The 13,333-nt window shown below is 37.6% G+C and overlaps 1 protein-coding gene across 14 annotated transcripts in view; it reads right to left on the reverse strand.

The window, feature by feature from the left end:
- PROM1 (prominin 1) overlaps nucleotides 1-13,333 on the reverse strand; it is a 61,727-nt gene that overhangs the window by 23,423 nt on the left and 24,971 nt on the right. For 11 of the 14 annotated variants that reach the window (XR_013339875.1, XM_021554428.2, XM_077782774.1 and 8 more), the window contains exons 4-7: nucleotides 12,482-12,508; nucleotides 10,793-10,998; nucleotides 4,272-4,392; nucleotides 1,822-1,885 (exon numbers count right to left, since the gene is read on the reverse strand). Coding sequence is in view for 13 of the 14 variants with exons in the window: in XM_021554428.2 (XP_021410103.1) it covers nucleotides 1,822-1,885; nucleotides 4,272-4,392; nucleotides 10,793-10,998; nucleotides 12,482-12,508 (418 nt within the window). In the remaining variant the exon portion in view is untranslated. The remainder of the gene's footprint in view (nucleotides 1-1,821; nucleotides 1,886-4,271; nucleotides 4,393-10,792; nucleotides 10,999-12,481; nucleotides 12,509-13,333) is intronic. The other 3 variants (XM_021554429.2, XM_077782776.1, XM_077782775.1) reach the window with 1 other exon arrangement.

Consider the following 13,333-nt stretch of genomic DNA (forward strand, 5'->3'; position numbering starts at 1 on the left):
TACACACTATGTTTCATAGTACAAGAGAAAACTAAAGAGTTTCTTCTTTTCCTTTCTCCTGTTCCTCATGTATCCACACACATCAAGGTCACCCACGAGCCAGCCCTGGCAGTCAGGTCTGGTGAAACCCCTTAAGCTCATTAAGCCCCTGCACCCTCATGTGGAACATCCAGCACAGACACCACAGCCCCAGTTTCCTTCCACGTCCAAACCCTCCAGTCTCACTGCCTACAAGCAAATGAGCCTTTTTCAGCAAAGCAACAGAGAAATGCTGAGCAAGATGGGTGAAACATTCTCACGTGACACATTCTTTAGGTAATCACCAGGTCCTCTCCATTTTCAGTTCACAGTAAACTGATTTTTCAATTGTTTTCCTTTTGATGAGATAGGAATACTTGATGGTACAGAAGCATCCCTTACTGCCAGCACTATCATGTCTGGCCTGGGATGAGACCTTCTAACAAGTAGAAAACACTTTTCCACATTTCCTTAGGGTGGGCAAACTGAAGTCATCTACAGTTCTCTAGAGATTCCTACTACTATTGATTCCCTTAGGAAAAATCCTTCTGCATCCAGGTGCCACACATTTAATTCTGATATTTCAAGAAAACAAAAGCTATCTTGATGATTGCTCTCATCACAGATCCTGTAGGTTCTGTCAACTAACACTATAAATTTGCCTTGAGAACAAATAAACATTTAATTTGAAATTTCAGTTTGGAGTGGCTGAGAAGCTTCAAGCTTATACTTAAAATACAAACATCAATTTTTTATTATTACTGTTATTATTATCATAGACTTAGAGATTACATCTATTTTTTAGACCACAGTGTTCCTGCTGAGAATTAAGTAGGAAGACTACTTAACTACCGCTACTACTACTTTCACAGGCATATTCAATGTGCAATAATGCCTCACACAGACAAGACAGCTTAACCTCAGGGTGTGCCAAGCTGGCTGAATTGAAAACTACTTGTAATATAAATTTTAAACCTACACAGAAGCAGAGATTCTGCACATGAGAATCAATTTATTGTAAGTGGCACAATGCCACAGCTGCAGTTTGATCCCAACAACAATCCCTCAATCCAACAATGCAAAACTGTATGCATTTATAAACACCTGGCACACAATGCACCTTGAATCATTGTGTGTATTGATTCTGGTCAGCCCTTTCTATTGGGAATTTTGGAAAGTGAATCTTAAATTACAAAAAAAAAAAAGTCAGTTTTCTGGTTATTTTTGTTTATTGAGAGCTTTAAAAATTATGCCTCATACTGTAACTGTGCTGAAGGGGAAAGAACAGCAGTTCTAATTCAAATTTTATCTCCTGCTCTTCAAGTACTTGTTCTGAAATGGCAAATACATTAAGCAGCTTTAGAAAGAAGATAAGCTTATAACTCAACTCCTAGCTTAACAGAGGACAAAGGTAGAACAAGAAAAATAAACAGAGATCTCTCTCATTGGAACTATCACAACTGCTAGTAACTCTGTTCATTGATATTTGGCTCCCATTTGAAAACCTGATGACAAATATTCCAAAGTATTCCAAATCTGAAAAGGAAAGTAAAATATTAGCCTGACTTATTGGATAGTAATTTAATAAAATACTTTTATTTCAGGAAATACTAAGCATTATATCAGCTCTGAGACACTTTATGTGAAAAGGATTTTAGTCTCATTTACCACTAAGAACAGCATTTCTATTTGAAAAACATATTCTCATAAATGAAATTTCACTTTGCACTATGAGCTAATTACATTATCTTACTGAAGCTTTTAAATACACATTGCTAACCCCCTTTAAATAAAAATACTTACTATTTAGGTCAGACAGTGCTTTATCCTTAGTTGTGTTGTACTGGCTCACCAAGTAGTCAATTTGCTGAGAAGAAAATTATTTAAAAAATTATTAAAAAAACTGAAAAATTAATGCTTTTGAATGTGTCAAATAGTCACTATGAAGATATGTGTGCAAACCCCTCCAAACACTGGCCATCTACTGTTTTCAACTAACCAAGTATTTTAGTTGCTTAGCAGAACAGCACATTAAAAAAACTATTTGACTAGTACATCTACTTAATTGGAACATCTCTGTGGTCAATGATTCAGCTCAAAAATATTAACTAGCAGGCACAGTGGCCCTACAGAGGCTTCAAGTCAGTCAGGCCAGTAAGTTGTCCCATGTCTTCAACTCTGTTACTTGATTTTTTCTGGCACTAGTTCCTCCTTCATGGAAAGGCGTAGCATTGATGTGGTGGCAATTTTGAAACAATTCACCGAGCCAATGGATTTGTATTTGGGCAGCCTCTCAGAGCTTCTCTTGTGGAAAGGAGTTGCCTCCTCTGTCTTAATACAAGTAGTTTTGCTTACCCCCAGTGGATTTGGTCTCAACTTGAGCTCTAATAAAACACCATAACAATGTAGACCAGCAACTCAGTTACCACCAAATCCTGGGTTTGGAGAAAAGGCTAATAAAGGACCATTCTAAGTGGAAAACTTACACTAATTTTGAAAAAACATTATTAATTTCTGCATCTTTAAAATAATGCACTATGAATTCTACCCCAATCAAGCTAAAGTGATGTAAAGGTTAAAACACTTGACAAATGGATTTCCAATTTTAAGCATGATTCAAATGTGTGCAAAAGTGTATCTAGCTTGCAGTCTCAAACTTTCTGTGAAAGACAAAACAATCCACCCTAGAAGCAACCTATTAATCAGAGAATCTAATTAAATGACAAAGTAAGAAGTGGTCCTCCTTCTTCTAACACTGGAGAAAAAAAATTGAGAGTTTCTTACTAGGAAGGTTGTAGGTATATTTTTACTTATTTATTATTTTGGTCTACCTAGGTTAACCAAAGGACTAAAATTTTGCAGTGCTACAGGTTTTGCATTGTCTCCACCAATGTCCGAGACAAAAGGTGATTCTGTGTAACTAACAGTGTTATTGCTTAATACTCACAGTCTGCAAATCCCCTGTGACATGAACTCTTAACACAGGACTTCTTTTTCAAATCCTCTTATATGCTGTACACACCTCATACTGATGAGTCAAGGACATCAGTTTGAATTTCAGAGCTTTATAGATAATTAGTTGGCTACTAGAACTTTTTTCAAAAAACTGTAGCTCTTCTCCTTTCCTCAAGAAGTTCTTACAGATGTGTGTGTATACATGATACTCCTGCACCTTGTCTGACAAAATGACTCATGAGATACAGCTGATGACTGCATTAGCACCAAGTCTAAAAAAGAAAAGGTAATAATCCCACACTGAAACAAAAAAACTGCCAAGTGGGACTTTGACTAACCTCTGGCAGAAGTGTTCAAGTCTTGACACTTTTAAATTTAATTTTTATAATTAAATTTAAATTTAATAATTGTTTTTATTAACATTTTAGCTAGTGTCTGATTTTTTTTTCCTCTATTAGTAGTTACTTCTACATAACAGATTTTCTCCTCTGAAGTTTCCGATTGTCAGAACACTGTCAAGGGGATTCTGGTGGTTTCTGATGTGACTGCATTGATCCTTCTGTGCCCAGCATCAGCTCCAGACTAGCCAAAAGCACTCTGTTTCAAGAGGGATTATTGGCATAACCTCTACTTCTTGACAAATACCTCCAGCACCCATCTGTCACAACACCACATGGAAATGAGTTTGGGGAAGAGCTCCAGATAGGAGAACCTTTGAGGCATCTCCCAAGATGTCTCCTGCTCTCACACAGCCCGGGTCAGCAGAAAAGCACCCCAGAATTACTGTGACTGGGATACTACCACAGTATGGTATAGTGTGACTCTAGTTTACAGAAAAAAACAGTCCAAAATATTCCTTGAAAAGAAGTTATTGTGGCTCTGTCCCAAAGCCCATAAAGTATGCTCAAAAAACAAGGAAACAGGAAAGAGCAAGAACTAATCCAAGTTTTCATGTCATACTTTTTTTTCAATGTTTTCCTTTTAAAACCTTTTTCCCCAAATTATTTATCTTCTGCTCATGACCTACACTAGTACAATAGGAGGGAAGAGCCTACAAGCATCACAGCAGCTAACTCCCAAAGTACAGCTCAGAAGTTGTTCAAGGAATGCTGATCCATCAGGGTAAGATGTGTGAAAACATCTTACCTTGCATCATTTTTTCTACTTGGTAGGACTGACATACAAAGCATAAAGAAAATATGGCAGGTATACAGAAAGAAAGAATTATTTTCTGCAGTATTTCTTATTTATACCTCTTCCCTCCCACCCTCATTCCCCATAAAGAAAAATTTCTTTACCGCTGGAGTGTCGTTAAGGAAAATTTTCAGATCTTTAAAATTACTGTTAACCAGTTTCTTTGCTCCTCGGACTTGGTTTGTTAAATGCTGATTGGCAGCATATGCACAGAGCACTCCAACACTACAAAAAATATAGATAACAGATATTTGTTAGTGTTAAGTGTATATTCTAACATAAGACAGAATCAAAAAATTACAGCCAAAAAAAGGTCAATATTATCACAAGAAATAAAGGTCTCCATAAATTACTACAGGTTCTCACATACACCATGAGGCAGACTGTAAGACTGAGCCAAAAGGACCAATACAGTATTATTAATTAAAAAAAAAAAAAAAAAGACAGGAAAAGCAATGCTACCCCAAAGTCTTCTGAAGTTATTAATGTACAGCTACAAATCCATTTGCATGGGTACTGTCAGAAAATATGTATAGCCTAAGTAAATTGTATGAGACCTAGAAACATTAGGTTCTTTTGCAAGTACCATTAACCTTGACAGAGCTACAAGCAAATGCTTGCCAGTTAACTGTGAAAAGAAGTATTTTTCATTTGATAACTTCAGCAAGGTTTATTCATAATAACACAATTTATTTATGTAATTGCATGGTTCATTCAAAAGCACATAAATAGTCCATATTAATGCTAAAATAATATGCATTTCCTGATACTGAAACAAAAGGTGGAAAGTGAGCTACACTTCTTGTCAGCGCTGCTGATGATTATTTTCTATTTGACCACTCTTCATTGTAAAGTTCTCATTATGCCACGGCAGATCTGCACAAACAGTAAGTTAAAAGGCAATTAAAGGTCCCATGAGAGACTTCAAAGATCTCTTATCATACATGAACCTTAGTTTTTTTGTTTAGCTTAGATGTAAAGCTGACTTAAAAAGAAGGATGACTTTTAGACATTTCACATTCACAACAGCTAACCTTGCAGACAAGTACCAGAAAAGTCAAGAGTAACCACCAGAGTGGTAAGAGCCTCAAAACCAGGCTGACTACAAACCCATCTGATGGGCTAAGCACTAACTGAGATTTCACCAGCAGAAGGCTGAGATGCATTCACCACATGCAGAATTTATCCCCAAAGGGCAGACACTGCCTTGAGGCTGCAGTCAGGTGTGGTAAGGCAATTCCTGGCTGGCACATTTGTGATGCCTCTCACTTTGTACTGCAGCTCTATACTAGAGAGGCAGTACCCTGCAAGACCATTACGGACACCCAAACATAGGAGAAGGGAATCACTAATGGTACTGTACTCCTGCCTGACTGTCAAATATCCTAAGCTGGGGTGTCAAGAAACTTAGATACTAGTATTTTTAAATAAGACTTACAGAAAACCTAATCCAGGCTCTCTGTGGGGAAAAAGATACATGGTAAGTGTATCTTGCTCGAAAAAATATGCATTCAAAGGCAGCCATAATACAGGCACATAAATGAAATTATGGAGAGCTAACAGGTACCTAAAATAACACAACCTCTGTATCCTTGCAAGACAGGAGCAAACACCCTGATTTATGATGCTCATCTCTTTCTTCAGTGAATCAATACCGAACCTTCATCTTTATTTTCCTTTTCCTACTTTAGCTTTTCCAAACAATGTAAAGGCTTGTTCTTCTCATAAAAATGGACACATGTGAAAGAATTTGTTGCTCTGAAAAGTACTTTCTGAAGGAAAATTCTCATTTCAAAGCAGGTCACAGGGAGAAGAACTATATGCTACAGGTCATATCAGTATTCCTTTACTAACATTTTTCTCAATATCCAAAAATATTAATGAGAGGAGCTGACAGAGATTGACAAAAAATGGTTGTTCTCTAACCAAAATTTCACAGCTCTGTCTTCAAAACTGGCTGTTAATTAACCTCCCAGATGTCACTAAGGAACAAAGGGACACACACATTTATCCTCCTACTTAACCTACAGCAAATGGCATAGTTTTATTGCCACTCTGACCAACACTCAAGCAGACACTATTATCACCTATCACCCAAGGAAAGAGAACTTAAAATGCCTAAATACCAAGGAACTGAGTAACTTTCAATTCAAACCTTTCTATAATTCTGTGACAAGCATAGTAAAAAGTTTAATTTTGAATATAGGCAATATGTTATTTCTTTTCACTCTACTGTGATGGCAATTGCTATCAAAATATTTTTAGCTTTTCTCTGTTAATCAGAAGATAAACTATCTCAAGCTATCAGGAAAAGCAAATGTGTATATTGCTCTGAGGCTCAGAGTTTATAACCACATCCTCATTCTTTAGACAGACAGCATTTTTATCCTTTCAGTTCTATGCTCAGAGATTGGAAAGGTCAATTGGACACTAACAAAACAGTACTTTGTAAGATCTTGGCACAATATCTTTCTCTTCAGCTTCCTAAAGGGAAGGAGTGGGAGGAAACAAGATAGTGGAGATACTTCAAGAAGCCAGAACAAGTGTGACTATACTCTGAATGTAACTAAACAAACACACAACATGAGAGGAAAAATCTTTTTATTATGTAACTGAGCCTTGAGTCAACATTCAATAAGCAGCTATGAGGAGAAAGTCAGAAAGCAGGAATAAAAAGGACATGCCACTTCTGTAACAGGTTAATAAATTTGTTTTAACAATTCTTCAGGAGTCCAATATTCCACACTCAAGTTTCTTGCCAGGTTTCACTGATGCATATAAATGTTACTAAACCAGTTGCAGGGGGGAAACCAAGCTTTTCCTTTAGCTGAGCTTGCAAAAATATTTCAAGTCACTAAATAGAAACCTTGAGCTCATTTACATATTGGAAGAATAATCCCTTACTCGCTACCAGATAAAGAATTTTTTTTAAATAACGGAGATATTTCTGTATCAACTTTTCCACCAATTCTTTCAGATAATGTTGATTTCCAGGTTCTGGACAATGTGTATTACCAATCCTACAAAGCCAAGAGGACAAATGTGAAGCCTGATTAGGTACTTGCCAAGATGCCAAACACCATTTCCTTCCTCCAGACTTGGCCTTCCCGAACATCCATTACTTCAAAAAAAGAGGTTATAACACAAACTCTCTTGGAGGCACAGAAAACTGACTATATGTTTTTCTATGCAATAACCAGAACATTTTCTATCACCAGCAAATTTGGTATTACAATGTATGCTCTCTTAAACATCAAACTTTGCCTTTATAATGTACAAGAACTAATGAAGTTACATTTCTTTATAATGTACAAGAACTAATGAAGTTACATTTCTTTCCCAGAGAAAACATGCTTGCCTAAGCTTGCAGATGACAGTGAGTAAAATCTAATAGCAGGTCTCTGTCCCTAAACTTTCAGTTAACATTTGAAGAAAATAATGCAATTGGTAACACAAGTCTGGAATATCAAATCTACTTAGCTATATATTTGATATATTATTTCTACACCCTCCACTCTTTAGCAATAGAATCCTACTTCTTAGGTAAACACTCATGTATAAAAGCTGTGAACTACCAAAAACACGGCATGTATTTTTGACTCAATCTATACAGAAATATTTCAAACAGAAAGTGCATCTACTGGAAAATTACACCCTAAAATTACACAACTTCATCTATAATCACAGGTTTTCTGACTTCTTTCTTATACCACTCCTTGAGGAAAGCATACTTCTCACTGAAGCCCCATCTGCAGAAAGCAGATGTAGTTGGAGCCTCTTCTCAAATTGAAAGAAAAAAATGCCAAAGTTACACTTCCTTTACACACCACTGCAGTAAGCCGAGTCTAAAATCTCATTCTAGTTACCAGAGTACTACATCAGTGGAAAAGTGAGAAGAAATGTTCATCATGATTAAAATCTACTGGCTGAAATATTCTAAAATCTGTATTAACAGCATATCTATGTCAGTGTGAACCTGCATCCTGACACACAAGAAAACCCATCCCCACACTACTAGAGCTTTCTAGAGCTGTTCCCTAGATACACAGTCCATTTCAAGCTCCACAATAAGTCTTTCTCCTACCAATACTCTCCACTGTACATTTAACCTGTCTTTTCCAGCCAAGGAAAGACAGTTTGAAACCATTTTTCCATATCAAGGACTGGAAAAAAAAAAAAAAGAACAAGGAAAAAACTGGCTCAATGAGAGAATCCCAGAATGTCCAGCACTGCAAGAAAGGGGGAGAAGATGGAGAACATACACTTAGATGGTAATCCTTAAGAAGTCCACCCCGTATAAATCTTTCCCAGGCCCTTCAGCAGCTATCTACGTGTATGTTCCACAGGAGTGCCTTTAAAGCAAAGCTCCACTGGCAGACGTGTGGGCTCAGGGTACACAGAGAGACACCAGCCTTGCTAAATGCATCTTCAGAAGCAGCACAGCTCAGGCTGAAGGAGTCTGTGGCATTCCAGTCCCTTGGCAGGGGCTTGGGAGACCTACTCCCAAAGAAGGCCTCCCATGCTTCATGAACTTGAAATTATACTCCAACAATGACAGGGTCTGCCTTAGTAATTTCATTGCACATCTCAATGTAATCCTGTATTGATAGAGATCATTCAACTTTTCATTCTTTTGCCTCTGTCTGCAAGTATCCATAAGCATTTTACTCACACAGGACTAAGCTCTTCTGGTTATTGCCATGCTTATGTATTCAGCTCTGGCACAGTCCTTGAGAAGCATGATCTTGGGAAGAATTACAGGTAAACCTTCCACCTAAGCTGAAATTGCATAGGAGCTTTGGGGAAAAGCAGGTAATAAAGTTTCCACAAATAAGTTACCACAAGGACACTTTCTGAGTACAGTACAAGACAGGTAGAAACAATTTTAAGTAAACCTCAGGCTTTGAGTATTTTTTGTTGGGGCAATGGCTACCAGTAAGACTGTCCTTTTGTGTTACAGCACAGCAGTAAGCAACCTGACAGGGGCTTAAATAGATCCTGGCATGGCATCTCCTTGTCCCTTGTTAAAGAAGATCCAGGAAGGGCAGGAAAACCTCTCTTTGTACACAGACACATTGGAGAGTTGAGCCCTCAGTCAGTCCGGGATCAGTAATACTAGCCTTACAAAGTTCTATCTTGCCTTGCACATCACTCACAGCATTAGAGACTTAACCAGGGAGTCCTCATATGAGATTATCTCCCCTCAACCTGCAGACTGATTTCAGGTTAGACCCCCCACTTAGAGTAAGCATCTGATATATCATGATGTTTCATAAAAAAGAGGGGGAAAAAAGGAGACATTAAAGACCCAATTTCCTTAGTTCTGGAAAGCATATTTCTAGGGATCACTGATCTGCCAGTCATGACCTGGGAAGAATCATTCCCAGGCTGTGATGGCTGTGCTTGATCCCAGAAGGATAGCTGGCAGCAAATGCACAGGTTAAAGAGATCAACGAGGGGGACAATCTTAATTTTTCTACTAACACACAACATTCCCCAGTCATTATAGCTAGAAAGCAGCATGCTGCAACACAGTGTCCTGCAATATGGTGGAAAGACAGCTGGCAAGTTCTGTGATCTACCTCACATGTTTCAACATGTTGAGTGGTAATTTAATAACTTACTGTCTTCAAGATAGACTTGAACCATAAAGAACTTTTGTCCTGTCATCATGGCAGGGATGCATCTATCACCCTACACTATTCGGTTTTCGAGTCTTCAAATTCTTGAGGGTCCTGTTTGTTAGTGATGTCTGGGAGAAAATAGTATGGTCCAGTATCAGCCTGTCCTCTATTTGAGTGTAAGCAAGGTCACCATTTGTCATGACACACAGTAATAGAAAAAAAAATTACAGTGAAGCGACAAAGTACATCCCATATGACTGAACAGTCACACTGTATAGATCAAAACACTTTTTTTCTTCTTTAATATAATCCCAGAATAAGGATAGTAGGCAAGTGAAAACATGAAGAAGTTAAAGGAAAACAGAAACCCTTAAAGCAAACAATGCATTTTGAAAGCAGGAAGAAATCTTGATTGTAGTTCCTCATCACCCATTACCTACCCAGCAAAGGAGTATAGTCCTAACACCAACAGTGCAAAAATGTCTCCAAACTCCAGGATTTATAGGAATGCATGCATGGTTTACACAACACAGGACCCAGAAGAAATTCCACTGTTTTGAATTAGTATAAATATCTGGAGACAGCAAATACCGAAGGAAGTTACTTACTTCCTTTTTTCACCACCACAGCACCACCAAGAACAAAGCAGTCTGTGATATCTCAGGTTCTCTATGGGATGGGGGCTGAACACAGGATACGGTCTCTTTTGTTTAAAAGTGCAATGCAACGTTCTGCAACTGCTGTTTTGAAACTGGCAAAAATGTCATTTGCCAAATCCAAACATAATTTTTTGGTTTGTTTCACATCTATATTCTGTTTAACTAAGTACATAATGACCTGTGGATAGCAACAGTGGCAGTATTTTTTATAATGCAGTTACATTTTATTTAATAAGCAATAACTACTGCACCTGTAGGCTAATACAGTAACAGCATTTGTCATATGACACTGCAAAGTAAGTGCTACACCAAGGTTCACATTGTTCTCTTAATCACACTTGCCTTATTATTAAAGAAGCAACAAAAAGAAATGTTGCAAAACAGCTCCTCTGACAGTCAGCATTTTTCTTCTGTCTTTGATGCATTTCCCCACCACAGTTGTCACAGCAACGACACATACAGAAGCAAAGTCCCACAAGAGGCAGTAACAAAATAAATAGCAATCCCAAGGCTGCGGAGACTATAAAACCGATTTCATAGTAGATGGCCTGTAATTCAGACAAAAATAGTGGTAACAGCAGATATCACACAGTAACTGCAATCAATACAGAGCAAATAAGCAAAAATCAAACTACAGACTAAATCATCTACTGAGTTACTGAAGTTATGGAATTGGCATATTTTGTCAATAATTGACAACTTTTCTAACAAAAAGATATATAATACTGTAGATGCTGATAGCTAATAATTATTTTCCTAGAGTATTAGCTAGGCAAGCTACAAGAGTGAGTGCTAAGGGAGAAGTAAGCTCACAAAAAATAAATGTGAATCAATGCAATGGAAAAAGGTTAAAAATGAACACATCTGAATTCCCAGACCACAAATTCACTGTTTCTCACATCTGTTTCCAAAAAGGCTCCACAAATGTCAGCAAGGCTAATTAGAGCAACACCTCATCAGGGGGAAAAGGAGGCTTCACTTTTTCTCCATTTCATTCAGTTCAGAGCAGAAAAATTAATCTGAACCCCAAACGGAAGTATTTCACGGGATGATTGATTACAATGGCAGAGGTTACTCCACAGTGCTGAATTTAAACCTGCTTAGGGACTGGAAAACATGTAGAAGCCAACAGATTTTAAGATCTCTTAGGTAAAGACATTTATTCTGCTGCCAAACAGCAAAGCAGCAGCAACTAAAAGGATGCTTTCAAAAGCTGGCAGGAGTGAAAGGGAACGAGGCAATGCAATACCCTGGCTTGCTTTCACACTGCAAGAGCCCTGGGAGCAAGAAGCTGGGCCAGGCAGCCCTGGCAGGGCCCTACACGAGGCAACGTGGCTCCCAGGGGACACACTGTGAGCTGGCCATGCTGCTTCCCTCTGCTGAAAACACAACCCAGCTGAAAGCAGGCCAGGGAGGTGTATGTGCACAGAGATAGCATCTGTCTTTTCCTTTCCTATCCCAATCTTAGGAGAACTAATTCTGACACTAGTACTTTGAGTCCTTTGCTGCTTTACAGATCCACCAGCACAAGGGCAACTTGGCAGCAAAAGGATGAAATTGAGGCTGCATAACTGTCCTGTAAAATAAGTTACAATTTCTCACAAGATATCAATCATGCTCTAGTTCCAGCTTTGCTGATGCCCCTCCTCACAATCCCTAATTACCAACTGAGCCAAATACATCAAGTACCACCATTAGCAGAGTTGCAAATTTCTGCCCTAATTACCAATTCTAAGATGAAAATTACTCTTTTAATTATTATTAACTGCTTGTTAAAACCTGTGCTTCCTTCTGAAGACTACTAACTGCATGCTTGAAAGAAGAATTTGGCTGGATTTGGCAAAAGAATCACTGTTTTCTTTGTAGCTGAACACTTCAAAAATTAAATGACAGCATGTAATTTTAAAATAGGTAAATGGAAAAACAGTATTTAAAGTACTATTAAAAATGGTTATGGATGTTTTAACAGGAGCAGTGCAGATATAGTTAGTTTCTTTTCAAAACTATCTATTATCTACCGTAAGACGTTACCTGAAGAGTCAGGACAACATTCTCTGGCTGTGGAAGTCAAAACAAATGGAGAATGTGTATAATACACAGGCAGCATGCACAAAAAATAAATCCCATGAATAATGAATAAATAATCATGACTAGATCATTGCAGTTAACAACACAGAAACAATAACAAACAAGCCACTAAAGTAAAATAATGCACAGAAGCACCATTAAATAATTATGGGAAAATATTTACAATAAAACACAAAGCTATTTTCTGGTTTCCTTGGTGAATGAAAGGAATGTAGGATTTGTCCAACATATACTTTCATTAAAACAATGAGAGACCAGTTACTTCCACATTGAGCATCTATTTCATGTAATTCCCAACTTATCGCACAGAAGGACAGAGATTGCCTTATTTTGCAGTTTGTCAATTTCTTCATTAATTCTACTTGTCATAACTGATATTATATTCTTAACTTTTTCTTCTCAGTGCTTATTTTATTTTATTAGCTCCAGTAGCAGTTTTGGGGTCTTAATACATTACACACAAAATTCACCCTCACTTTTAATTAACTATGTAGAGGTTCAATTTAAATTATTCAAAAGAAAAAAAGAAAATGCATTCAAGAAGGACTGAAGAAATCTATTTAACAGTGCTATTTTCTAATCCAGAACTAGAAAAATACTGAAAACTAAATATTCAATGACAGAATTTCAGAAGAACCCAATTTCCCCTCTGTTTCTACAGTGGAAAATTAATTAATTTTATTTTCCCCTTCATCTCTGCCTGCCAAATTCACAGCTGACAGTGCTTTCCCCTTTCTCCTAATTGGAAGAAAAGCAGACAAGCTGGAGATGGCAAGACCCCTCAGCCCAAAGTCT

This window comes from Lonchura striata, chromosome 4 (genome assembly GCF_046129695.1).
Source record: "Lonchura striata isolate bLonStr1 chromosome 4, bLonStr1.mat, whole genome shotgun sequence".
NCBI classification, from domain to species: Eukaryota; Metazoa; Chordata; class Aves; order Passeriformes; family Estrildidae; genus Lonchura; species Lonchura striata.